The sequence below is a fragment of the Cynoglossus semilaevis genome, chromosome Z (assembly GCF_000523025.1).
Source record: "Cynoglossus semilaevis isolate Cse_v1.0 chromosome Z, Cse_v1.0, whole genome shotgun sequence".
NCBI lineage: Eukaryota > Metazoa > Chordata > Actinopteri > Pleuronectiformes > Cynoglossidae > Cynoglossus > Cynoglossus semilaevis.
Window position 1 is genome coordinate 6,515,790 of NC_024328.1, and position 13,881 is coordinate 6,529,670.

Here is a 13,881-nt window from a genome sequence, read left to right on the forward strand (position 1 = left end):
GATGGGGGAAGATTTTAGAGGAAGGGGTTTTTTGTGTCTCTGGACAATGAGCTGATGGCTTTTTAAGCCTCTCAGTGGTTCTGGGTTAATACTCAGGGCTGCAGTCATGGGATAGTCCTTGGTTCAAAGGCTGCTACACTCCAAAGCTCCCTGCTCGCAGATTTAGAGAAACGAAAATAAATAAGCAGAATAGATGCCACATCTCCTGCAACTTGAAACTCTGAGGAAATAATGAACTGTCCTCCAAAAACGAATGCAGTGTGTGTGTGTGTGTGTGTGTGTGATTTTGTGTGTGTCAGACTTTGTCAGCCCACATTCTTCAGGGCATGGTTTTTGGTGGGATAATGTTCAGAGAGAGCCAAACCAGTCAAAGCTGTGCTTTGATGAAATGAGAGGAGAGGGTGAAGATGGCATTTATCACACATTCTGTGGATCAAGTTTTTTTTTTTCCTTCAGGGGGAAAAAACACTGGAATAACAGCCGCAAACATAAATGAAGGGAAACATGCAAAACAACTCCACAAAGTGGGAAAACTACAGGCAGTTCACAGAGGAGCCGGCTGAGGGAACTGGCTCAGGAACTCTGCTGTGGTGGACGATTGTTCTGCTTCGTTACAGCAGAGGTCGACTCAGGATAACGTCACGCGCACACACACACACAGTTCACACATGCACACCAGTGACTGCTCAGATACACACCAGATGCCGGCCCCCACATGGATGTGCCAAACGTAGGTGCGTGAACATGGCAGACCGTGAAAAAACGTAAGAGCTGGGCCGATGCCAAACGAAAGCTTTGACTTTGTTTTAAGACTTTTTTTAACTTAGTTACAGATTTCTCACAGAAGCTCAGATCAAACCAACATCTGTTGTCTAATAAAAGAGCAGGATTAAGAAACCTACTCTGAAAATAGATTTTCTCACCAAAGTAGTAGTCTCTCATGTCCAAGTTAATTTATGTTCAAATTGGACATTTTAATTTACAGTATGATGAATTTGTTTATTTACACTTTACCGGACTGGATTTTACAACACTAACGCCAGAGCAGAGCTAAAATAAAATAAAGGTTTAAAAAAAATTAAATGTTTCATTTATTTTGTAGTAAAATTAAGACATAATATAATTTTGCAACAAATATATTACTACAGTGAACAAAACAAAAATATGTGATGTTACAACTCTACCTCAGAAGGTTGAATTTGCAATTTGCCCTCAGGGCAGATATGCAGCAATTTGGAATGGAACTCTCCATTAAGCCGCTACATTACACACACATTCTGGTGTTCACACTGTGACACGTGCATTTAAGTGGAAAATTCACCTTCAAGGGCACAACGTGCAACGGGTCTCAGCAGTTAAGACCAGGATGTCACTTTTTACCTCTCTGAGCATCTACTGCCAACCAGGAGAGGTGTCTACACCTGAGCGACCCTGATCCAGAACCCTGTCCAAAATAGCCACAGTGTCACTAGACCCAGACAACACCTCTGCAGGCTGAACACCTAGAGTCTGTCCCCAGAGGTCCAGAACTAACCAAGCATCTGAGATCACTGTCGACAGAGAGCCATGCATCTTTAAACTTTGGCAAGGACAGAAGAGAGGGGCAGAGGGCTGAGGAGTGTGATGGGGTGGAAGGAGGCGGGTGAGAGAGGATAGGTAAGGCCAGTTGGAAGTAAGAGAGAGTGCCAGCTCTTCCCCTGCACACAGTGTCACCCCCAGCCACTACATGCCTCTCCACTTGTGTCTGCTGCTCACATTGTACTCCCGCTCTGCTCCCTTCCCTCGGCCTGAAAGCGTACTACGACTTCAGCTATGTGTTCTCCCTTTTCCTCTCACCATGTACACCGTCCTCTCTCCTCTCCTTTGCCCTACCGTCTCTTCTGCCTGCATTTAAAGTGCATGCATTACTTTCAGTCTTGGCCATGGAGTGGACAGAGGACAGAACAATGGCCGCCTTTCAGTCTCATGGCCCAGTATTTGTAGGGGTGGGGTGCGGCAGGAGGGGAGGGGGTATGAGCTGCGAGTATTTCTGTCCTCTATAGTAAATTCAGTGAGGATGATGCAGCTAAATTACTCTTAGATTAGATCTGGTCAGAACAGTAGGAAACAGTGAAACGAGTGAAATGGTGAAATCGCTTATATTCAACGAAAAATGTTTTAAAAAAAGATGATTTATTTAATATTCAATTCAATAAAAAGTCCCAATGAAAATATCAGATAAGAAAATTAATTACACAGCAGGTGAGCAGGCGATAACATAACCTCTGACTAAAAGAAGCAATTTATTACTTTTATATCACATTATTTTCAATTCAAAAGGAATACAGTATCTTTACCTCCAGAGTCAATTAGAAGGTTGTAACCTATCAATTAGCTTTTTATGCATGATTTGCCGATGTCTTCTCTTCTGGGATTCTATTCTCCCCAGCTAGAAAAACATCCTGACACCCGCCCACACCTCCACCCATCTCCTCCACCCCAACCCCCAAGTTAAACAAGGAAAAGGCAGCGTAAGGTCCGGAGCCAGCCGACCATGAAAGAAATGATCTGAAAATGTGTCTGGAAAAAAAAAACTCTTTCAATCGTTCCTGCCACATTTTCCAGTCCAATTGTGAACAGTGACCGAATATGAGAGAAAGAAAAAAAAATCTGAAGCCATCGGTAGTCTTGGCGCTCACATGCATCTGTGTGGTTCCTGTAAAACCAATGTGACTTTGACAGTAAATGAGTTTAACGAGGTCAACTCAACCAAAGCAGAGAGGGTTTAAAAATCCAGCTCTCCATCTGTACAACTGTTAATGTAGCCTGAGAGCACGGGGCACAGGAGGGTATCAGACCCCTCTGTCTAGCGCCCCTCTCTGGCCAGGGGCGGTAGATCAACCAAGCGTTACTACAGTAACAGCTGCGCCTCAGCCTCCATTTTACAGACGAGAGCAAGAAGCTGAGAACGGATATGATGGCGCCATTTTCCGCCACGAAAGAGGGTCTGTAATATCCAACTGCTACTTTCTACCTTATTAAATCTGAAGCAACACTGTATTCCTGCTTGTCACTTCTGTGGGGGTGGTTGGGGTCTTAACAAAACATGCTCTTCTGTAATGAAAATCAAACAAACCTGAGAACTGATTTTTTTTTCCTCTCTTTCCTCAGTCAACTACATTCATCCAAACCACAAATCTACTCGGGTGATCACTGAAAAAATGCAACTGTGGACCCACAGCTGCTCTTTGGCGGCACAAAAGTAACATTAGGGCATAATCTAGAAACAGTTTGAGAGGAGAAAGAGAAAAAAAAACTTTCCACAACTTGCAAAACTAAGGCGGTCAGACAGTCAGGTCAATGAAAGGAAAAGAACTGCCCCAGAATAAACACAGGCATCTCACAGGAAAGCAAACAAGTAAGGAAAAATTATTTTTATCATTCTCACGGTGGCGTATGAGACTAGCAACAAGCTTCGCTCATGTGGGTATTGCGTAAGCTAGTTAATACTTTATTGTTTCTAAGTAGAGCTGTACGGAGAGCTCCCCTGAAAGCCACAGACTGAATGAGGACTAAAAGACAGATCGCTCAGCTGATAGCAGCATTTCAGCACGCCATCTGACCTTGGACTCGGAAAACAAAAACCCAGACATCAGGATTTGGGTTCTCCCGGTCAGGGAGAAAGAGAGTGTTATTCAATATTGGCGATTTCTGTAGGTGTACCAGGATCATATATACGCCAGACAAGCTAATGTGTTTTTTTTAAAAAACACTTCAAACGCTGGTAATGTGTGACGTATTTGAAAATGTGGTTAAAAACAACATAAAAAATTATTTTGACAATATGTTGTGATTATTTGAAATCCTGAAAATAATTATAAATAATAAAATAGTTTAAAAATATATTATTTTGAATGGTCTAGAAAAAACAATAGTGTCACTTGAAAAAAAAAGAATAAAAAAAAATATATTTAAACAAAGCATTTTTTTGAATAAAAAAAAATTTAGGTTGAATAATTGTATATTTTTCAATAGGAATAAATAAAAATAAAAAATAAAAATGTTACAAATGTGAATATCATTATAAATTATTATTTAGTGCTTTCTTTATTCCACTTACTTAACAATGAACATATCTATTGTTACACCCGTGGCGACAGGGTCGCTTCTGTTCGCCACATAGCACCTCCACCAGGGTCACGGCCAAGAGTCCTCCCCCTCTCCCAACGTACACTGAACAACAGCTGCTCTGCCAAGCACATTGACTGAGCATTGACTGCTGCCTGCTGGGCTCATTTTCTAGTTAGTAGGAAAAAAAATCTAATTTAAATGAAAAGTGCATTTACAGGTCTGGTGACAAAAAAACACCAAGTGTCATTTAAACAGAGTGAAAGAATCACACTGCACTTCTCTGGATCAGCCATCAGGTTGCGTGTTTAATTTCCATGCCTGTGTGTCCGCTCCACTCACTGTCCCTGCACCTTGGCTGCTGCTTGTAATTTCTACTGCCGCGGGCATGAAAGAACGACAGAGCACAGGGTCATTAACGAGAACTAATCAGCCCACAGACACGGCGAGGGGAGAGAGAAAATGAGAGACACGAAGCAGGGGAGGGAGTCAAAGCCAGCTCTGAGCGAGCGGGTCTGAAAGTGATACAGTCAGAGCAGCATGGAATTACTCCCCACTTGACGAGACAAGAGTTAATTCTCATTTAAAAATTATACGTTTTCAAAATTCTTTAAATTCAAACGTGCTGCTTTAGCATCGGCCGCTGTCAGCTCGGTGTCTGGACCGAGTCCACCTCTGATGTTGAATGTGTTGGTGTAGGGCCTGCGTTTGTCACACAGCATGACAGTTTATATACTTGTCCCACTGGTCTGTGACAGATAATGAGAAGTCCACTGGAGAAAGATGTAATTATTTTGGTATAAGAGTCTGAGGGAAAGGAAACAGGCCCTGTATGACCTCATAGCTCATTTGGTACTTTTGCGTACTTTGACACACATTAAAACACACACATGTCCAAGCACAAAGCACACATGAGACTAAACTGCAACAAAACATCATTGTCTTTGATGCCGTGACAACTATTATGGTTGGTCTAGTGAAAACAGTGAAAGTAACACACAACACCCCAGCTGTTTGTTGTTTGTTGTTATTGAAGCAGCGATGTAAATATGACTTTAGGCAGTCGTCATGGTCACCAAGATACTAACTGTGTGAGTTGATAATATATAACCACATGAAGGAAGGAGGCATTCACAGACCAACGTTCTGCTTTGTTCTCCCTTTTTTACGTGTGTCACCTTTTCCTCGTCTGCTGCAAGAGAAGGTCTGACCTCTGGGTGTCTCTCTCAAAACCATCAACTGTGTCGCGAAAAATATGAAATAGTTTTCTGAGCTTGAGTCGGGACGAGTAGAGAGTGAAAAAGAAAGAAAGAAAGAAGTGAGAGATATGATATGGAGAGCAGACAAAGGTGAGGCATTAGAAAGGAGAAAGGAGAGGAGGAAAAGTCACTCCCTCTCTCCCTCTCTATCCAGCATTACAGCTGAGATATCATCAGAGCAACTCTGTCTCCTTATTAGAATAAATATATACAAACACCAAAAGGGTCAAACACCAAAAGGATCACGACGGCAGAGCAAAGAATCCTGAGGGATTGACGACCATCAGTATCCACTCAGTTAGAGGAATTTTCAACAGACATACTTGAAGCTCTTTCACATTTTTAGAAATGGGCCATTAAAAATGAACGTTTGATGAACAAGAGCAAGGAGGGAGAAATGAGCCGGCACAATAAAACCCAAGGCTAGGAAGCTTGAAGGAGACGGTGAAGAAAGCATAAAAGGAAATGACCTTCAGCCATTCTCAGATCAAACACAACACGACCAATGTGACGTCCAGAACATTACTATAAAAAAAACTAATTTATCCATGGAAGTAATTCAAATAATTGTTTTTTTTTTGTTTGTTTCAATTTCCAGCGCTGATTTAAAAAAAAATTCACTGTCTATTATGGAAAATCCTTACTTTGTTATCTTTCTAAATATTTTCAAAAAAGCAGAAAATCCAATTGTAAACTATTTAACCCAAAAAACCAAGTCGTCTGTCTGATCCAAAAAATATAAGTGTGGTGTGTACTAATCTTTTACTTTTAAATACTTTTCGATATCACATCAAGTTAAAGACTAAATATATAAAACATCTATAAAGAATAAACTCTGACAAACAAAAACTTTGAAGTTAATATATCAAAAAATGAATTAAAAAAAAAAGTGAGAATCCGTGAACAGTCAGTGAGTGGTTTCCAATAATTTAAAAAAAAAAAAATCAAAAAAGAGAAAAAACTTAAGTTGACTTTCACTTTTGGACTTTTTCTGGAAATGTTTTGATTGTTCTCTTTCTCTTTTTTCAAGAACCAGCTTTTTTTATTATTTCAAATTTGTAAAAGCGGATATTTTATATACAGTGTGGCAACAAATGGCTATTTGCGAGGATGGTAAAAAAAATAAAATTAAAATAGCTTTTCTGAATTTTGAGAGAGACGGATGGGGAAATAAAGAAAGAAAGAAAGAAAGTGAAAAAGAAATCCTTTAGTCATCCTTTAAGCTACCATCTAACTTTTTGTACTTTACAACGTAACGTGCCTTTTTGCCTGGTATCGTGTGGGACTATGTGGCCGTCAGTGTGTGTGAGGCATTAACTGGAGCAGCCGTTCACTCCTGAGATCTTCTCACAACAAAAGCAGACGTGCCGACGTTGAGTTACAGCCGCGTCACGGCACCTTTCTACTGTAATGCAGGAGGAAAGAGGCTCAATATTTATTAGGTGAGTCATCAATAGACACATCTGACTTCGCTGCCTCTGTCTCAGCCTCACCTCCACCTGTTTGTTACCTCTCTGGCTTACTGCCTCAGCCCTGTAGGGGTGAGAGTCAAACAAAGTGTGTTTAGGATAAGTAGAAAGGACTGACTGCTGTTAGCCGCATAACAGCCTCTGTGAAAACCTGTTTCCTCTCCTCGGGCAAGTCAGAGTGTAAGGAAACAGACGAGGCAGCAGAAACACTGTCTATTCCTTACGTTTTGCCAGTGACACCGAAGGCAGCACAGAGTTTGTGATTCCTCCCGCCCTGTGTCTGTCAATGTCCGAGTGTCAGCTCATGGATTAGCAAGTTATTTCTTGAAATGACTTTCTATTCCCTGACTGCACTGTTTTTTAGGGTGTTTTTTTTTTCTTTTTCTTTTTTTTTTCTCCAGTGAAACTAGGAAAACTTGTCAGCACATCTGGAACATATCACATTTAACTCAGCAGCAGGTCAAGTCCAAACTTTTTTTTGTCAAAACAAAGTACAGTCTAATTAAAGCAGGTCTATCAGTGACAGAAATCAAGATTTAACTCCAAATTGTGTTTTCCTGTCGTGAAGAAAGCACCCCATAAATAAACAGCCAGCCTTAGTTGGAGGAGACACCACAACCACAGCAGTCACGCTCCATGGTGTATCAAGCCGAGAATCTCAGCACCCTGCGAGACCGGCCCTGACGCTAGCAGGGAGCACACAGTCGGCCCTGCCTTTCTACCCCGTGACCACTAATCGCTGAGAGCAATAAATCATGTTTTTCCAAACTTCAAGCTGAATCTAAATAATTGTACAACAAATTCAGCATGTTACGTTAATGGCTCGGTTCACAAAGTGAGGATTTTACTCAACAAAAAAACTAAGTGCTCTTGGCATCTGAGTGAAAGCTCCTTGTAAACTGCACCAGCAGCGTTTGGACTTAATAAGCTGGACACAAGGCAGTCAACAGTTGGACTCTGTACGGGACTTCTTGGACGGAAGTGCTGCTCGGACAAACGTGAACACTGAGCAACTCAGATCTGTCACGGCAGAGACGGACTTGAATCAAGACTGGAAAACATTCGAGAAAGTTCAATTTTAACTTTGCTAAAGTCCTTCGGTTTGGTCTGCCTGAGTCAACAGCACAGAAAAAACCTTGGCTCTGCTACTGCCAGCCGAGTTCATCTACCTATTAGATCCACAATATGTCAAGACTATAACATTTTCAATGTATATTTAAGTCCAACAAAGGCAGTCAACATGTTCGCTCATCATTTTTAATTTTAAGTTAAAGTACAAAATAATGTACCTAAATATGTGTTCTAAGCTTTTAACCTTATAAATTCAACCTTCAGAGAAATTGTGCAACACAAAAGTGAACCTTTCCTTAAACTTTTTAAAGGACTATTTCCACATTTTCATACCACTCCTACTCCAACACCACTTTTTTAAGGTTTTTACAAAATACCTTGCCGTGATCATGTGTTCTAGTTGAGTTCTGTGGGTTTTAGTTTGACAAATAAATTAAACTGTGTTGTTTCCTATAGTAACAATGGATTATTTTAACTTCACTACAGCGTATTTTGATGTTAAATAAAACGTTGGCATTTTTATGCCGAACACAAGAGTACTCTATTACTCTCTTAAGGTGCATTTGTCAATGTAAAGTGAATTTTCTATTTAAAATGTAATTTTTGTTGACTACCGGCTGATTCTTTTTATTACTTTAAATTCAGAAACACTTGTATTTATATATTTATATTTACTTTCTTTTACAATGACTAGATCCTACTTTTTTTCCAGTGAACAGAGTTAAGATATTTAACTTAAATTGTGCTCATGAGCTCTGTTACACGTGTGAATAAATTACATTATAGTCCCTTTTCACAATAAAACCACAGATGATAGAATAAAACTAAGTTTCTGAGCACAGTTTCAGACGCTGGGCCAGTACTTGTGCCAACAAGTAAAGTTTTTCACGTGAAGGTACCGTGTCTACAGTGCTGTGAGTAAGTGGACTACATAAAGTGGGCTTTGTGGATTTGTGCTAAAGCGGACTTGTTTACAGTTTAGCCAAGTTGACATTAGTTTGATGCCGGTGTTAACGGGTCCGGTGGGTGTAGAGCTGAGAGTCCGCCGGGCGGTGGAACAGAACATTAAACCAGATGGCTCTTAAAGTCGTTTAAATATGCGCTTCATTTGAGTAAGTTAACGTTATATGTTTAAATTTTAAAAAAAAAAGTTTTTTTTTTGTTGTTGTTGTTGTTTTTTTTTTAATTTTCGGAAAGAGGTCCAACACCAGGGCGGATAGATACTACTCTTATAGTCTATTACGCACGATTTTATTTTTTGTTTCCTGAAAACGAGCGACGTTCATGAGCCACCGCGTAACTGAAAAATGACAGATTAGTTCTTTACTCTTGTAATTGACCCACAGCTAAAGCCCTTACATACAGTTACTGGCACCATGCCTTCACTGCAGGGAATAAACACTGCTCTGCTCCAGCAAACCCCGCGTAACGCACGCCAGGCGAGGCGGAGACGGAGCATCGCGGGCTCTGCGCCGTAAACCTGTCCGCTGCACGGTCACTTACTTGGTGTTGGTCCGGTTCCAGAAGACGGCGTAGCGGTCTGCCACCACTTTGGAGCTGGGCTCCTGGCTGAAAACACACATCAACACCACCAGGCAGAGAAAAAGGACCATTTCCACATGCGACATCACTACGGTAAAACTTCGGCACGTATTCCTCCTGGGTATCGTGGTTCAGTGCAGTCGAGTTGTGCGAGCGCTTTCACCGGGACAGGTGAAGAGTCTGGTTCACATGTGGGTTGTGTTGCTGGTGCTGTTTGTAAGCGCTGCAGAATATTAAAACAATGTTAAAAGAAAAAAATGCGCACGGAATTATTCACCACGAGAATGGCAGCAAAAACGTGACCATTCAAAGGGAGGCTGGAGATGACACTTGTTTACGGTGACGGACAGCTCGAGAAGCCGCAGGATCTGGCTGAAACATGGGCTTTATTTCATGCAGGATGTCTGCCCGGACACATTCGTGGTGATGAGAAGGAAAATAAATATTCTCTACTGCGCCGGCAGAGAGATCGGAGCGCATATGAAGGGGCAGCACAACAGGCAGAGTCGTCTGTGGCGCGGCCACTGGTGTAGCCTCAGTCAGGACGAATGACAAGTGACGATCACTTCTTCTCGCTCCAGAGCCAAAGCGCAGGAGGTGAAGCGGTCCAAAGATGTGGTGGAGGAATGAGCGAGGGTGAGAGAGGCCCAATGTGTCCAGTGACGCCGTGTGGCGCACGTCAGATGTTCATGTTCTCCAGGCAACTTTTCAAAGCCATACAATCAGACAGTCAGTGGCAGGGGTAGGCAGCCTCACTCTCAGCCTTCACGTGGAATAATAGGGGGGGAAAAAGAATGTTATCCTTTCTCAGCGATTTACCGGGGGTGTCACAGTCGAGGTGGGGAGGAGTCCTTCTATGTGTGGAAGGAGACAGACAGCCCAGTGTGCGTGAACGCTTGCTCTCTCATGCGCTTCTCTCCGCTGAGACACTTGCGTTTGTCCGCATCCCAAAGTCTCCTCCTCATATATAAACCATCGTGCGACGCGCAGCAAGGAAAAAAAAAAATCTCACATGTGCGTAGTGTGTAGTCTTCCTCAGTGCGGGGTTTGGGGTTTTAAAACGCCGGGACGCACAGGAAGGTGAGGGCAGTGGCAGGCAGGCAGCTCCGGGCGCCGACCGACTGAGAGAGAGTGGGTTTGGTTACGGAGGAGCGGGGGATAGTCCCATTGGTTTGAAATTATTTGAATGGGCGTCGCTCGAACAAAGCCGACCCCTCCCCCCCGCCCAAAACCAAGCTAATTCAATTACCGAGAGGTAGAGTTGGAAAGGGACGAGCACGGGGTGAGGTTTGCACCGGGCAGGGACCGATTTTTATCCACAGTCGGATCCGAGTGATTAGAGCGCACGGTGCCATTTATCGACATACGGTCCGTCCAAATAAATCCATACCTGTTTTGTTTTTGTTTTTCATTGACAAAAAAAGGTGAATTGTAATTAAACATTTCGACGCACTTTCTAATTGTTAACATTCTAAAAATGTAACATTTAAATCGTATTGCATCGCCTCACAGCCTCGAGGAGGGAGGGTGAGCCGTGATGCTCCACAGCCGCTTGCGTAAAAGCGCAGCGCTGATGGATGGATAGATGGTGGCCATGCAGGCTGCTGCTTGTGGATGGTGGAACACTGCACCCTTTCTCACACAGAGGGCGGACTGTTCATGGGTTGCGAGCCGAAGCTCCAGCGCCCAGCCGCCCCGCAGTTGCAAACAAGCGGGACAGCTGACTCAGCCGAGGACAGATCCAAGTTCGAGTTCACCGGGGGAGCCGCGTCTGTCGTCGCCTTAAATCAGACAAGAGCTCACAAGGAGAGTTTATGAAACTTTAGAAAATGAGCAGCAGGCCTTAAATTCAGGTGGGAGATCCTTAACGAAAATACAGCAACTGGAACATAAGGTCATGTGGATACGTCTGGCTGGCTCCAGATTGAGTCCACATGCACACGTGTGTGAGAAAGAGGAATAGATTAAATATGACAAATAGTTTTTTAAAATGTGTTAACTTAAATTTCGCTAAAGGCCACGTAACACAGAAGAAGTGGAAAACAGTTTTTGTCCTTTTATAACAACAAAAAACAGCTGTGAGATTGAAAACTATGTGTTTTTTTTAAACTGTTATTAAAATGTCCTTTCATATATTTACCATATATTTTTTCAAATGTTTACCATATATTTTTTATTTATTTTTTTCATATATTTACCATATATTTTTGATAATTTTGATGTTTAGAATAATGCATATTTTAATATATACAATTCTCAGTTAGCACATTTTTATATATTGCATCATTGAGCTTTAAAAAGTCACCTGTTTGTCTAAATATAAATAAATGTTACCCTAATTAAAGTTTTGCCTGAGCCACACTCCAAAAAGTGAGACACAACTTGAGCAATATGTCAAAGGAAATTCATACATCATAGTGAAAGGTCAAAAGGTTAAATGTTTATGGATTTGAGTATTTTAATACATATTTATTTAACTTGGAGAAAAACAACTTCTTGGGATTAGAATCTTTTTTGAAACGGGGATAAGGCAGACAGCAACACATGACATTCACACAGACCAAAGATCTTAAAAATACAAATCACTAGTTTCCATCATAATCAGTTCAGAGTACAAAAATCAAATTTGGCCAAACATCTAGAGCCAGAAGATTCTGTTTCCAAGAGTTCTTTTGAAAGCTTCCAAAGAGACGAGAGCCTTGATTTTTACTTTTTGAAAATTGTTCCAGTCAAATGGAGTAGCTTATTTGAATGACCTTTCCCCTTCGTTCAGTCTGGACCTTTGGCTCTGACAAAGTAAAGGAGTTACAAGAACAAAGACTGTATGAGTCAGATGAAAGTTCAAAGTTAGACGAACGAAGAGAACCCATTATCATGTCAATGCTTTAGTCTGCAGGTGCTAGCGTACGATGTTAAAACAACTGACGATTTATAATAAATCTTAAAGCTGCATGGTAAAAAAAAGAGCATCCATCAAAGGAAGCAAGTGTGCGCCAGAGCTTGTCAACTTTTGCTGAACTGTGCAAGAGCATTGTCTGTGTAAAAAAAAAGTTGTCCTTAACGTTGAAGATTTTTACATCTGTTGCCATCCACAGTTAATGTTATTGTGAAAATTTCAAAAAAAGTCAGAAGAAAACCTTGGTTTTTAGAGGCCAAGAATGAAATAAAGCATTTTAATATGGCTGATGTTATTGACCTTCTGGCCTCAAAATAAAACATTTAAAGTTTAATACTAAATTAAATATTTAGGTTTTTATAGCACTTTTACAATCTGTATCTGTACCAACTCTTCTAGAAGCTGGATTTGTAATTGAGATTTATCTTAGCAGTAAAATATAATCAACTTTAAACCCAAAAGGCTAATTTATTTTAAAGAGTTAACATATGGTCTTTGCTTTTTGGTAATAAGTGAGTGAAGCCAAGGCACTGACTATTATAACAGAAAAAGTCAATAAGGAAGGAAAGGAACAGCCAATCGTGTGGCTAACTCTTTGCTGTTTGCTCTAAGGATACGGGGGGAGGAGAAAAGGGAGGCAGGGAGGACAGAGGGGCTGAAAGGGTGAGGGTGCAGCTAATATTTTAAGATAATCCTCTTGACCTCTTCTGTAGGACTGGAGTGAACTGAGAAACATTCACTCACAGCTATCATCATACTTCTGCCATGATCAAACAAACACACACACACACACACACACTTTAAAGCATAAACATATTTTCTCAAGTTGTATTTCCAAATACACAACATACATAAAGGACACTATCAGCTACCAGCAGAGCGGGGTGGAGAGGTCCGCCTGGAGGTCAGTGAACATGGTTGTTTTCACACCCACTTTACAGCCATAACTGCATTCCTCTCCTGCTGTGGCCTATTTCACCCCGCTCCCCCCTTTTCTCTCCCTCTCTCTCTCTCTCTCTCTCTCTCTCTGTCACAGACAAACACACTTGATAACAAGCATATTTACCTGACGAGTGCCACAGAGCGTATATACCCCCAGCTGCTTTCATTTTCCTGGGCGTAGAAACAGAGCTGTCCCTCGCCATTGCCTTCTTAACCTGCTGTCACTGTCATAGTGGGCTGCGTTGATTACTTCTCGTGGCAGCCTATTTTCTCTCTCGCCTCTCGTCCACGTGTACCAGCAGAGGGCTGCAGAAATGACGTGAACCCCATTTCCAAAAGGCTCAGTTTGTGTTTCTGTTTGATAGATCAGTGAAAAGAAAACAAATATCAACAAGAGCCAGTGATCAAATCACTTGGATTTACATGGACTGGATGTCCATTAGAGGGATGCACTTTTTTTTTTTTAATCTGGTGTATGTTCATTTCCCTTGACGTTTCATTGTCTGGTTTAATTTTTGACATAATTCTAGGAATGCCTTTTTGATGCATAAATGCTTTCATCAAGGGCTACAATTTAGGGAGTCACTGCGGCCAA

General features: G+C 41.5%; 1 protein-coding gene across 2 annotated transcripts in view; it reads right to left on the minus strand.

The window, feature by feature from the left end:
• efna5b (ephrin-A5b) overlaps positions 1–10,660 on the minus strand; it is a 97,487-nt gene extending 86,827 nt beyond the window's left edge. Inside the window, exon 1 of one of the 2 annotated variants that reach the window (XM_008336032.3) lies at positions 9,410–10,660. In XM_008336032.3, the coding sequence (XP_008334254.1) occupies positions 9,410–9,534 (125 nt within the window). In that variant the 5' untranslated portion in view covers positions 9,535–10,660. The remainder of the gene's footprint in view (positions 1–9,409) is intronic. The other variant, XM_008336031.3, reaches the window with a different exon arrangement.
• Between the last annotated feature and the right edge of the window lie 3,221 nt (positions 10,661–13,881).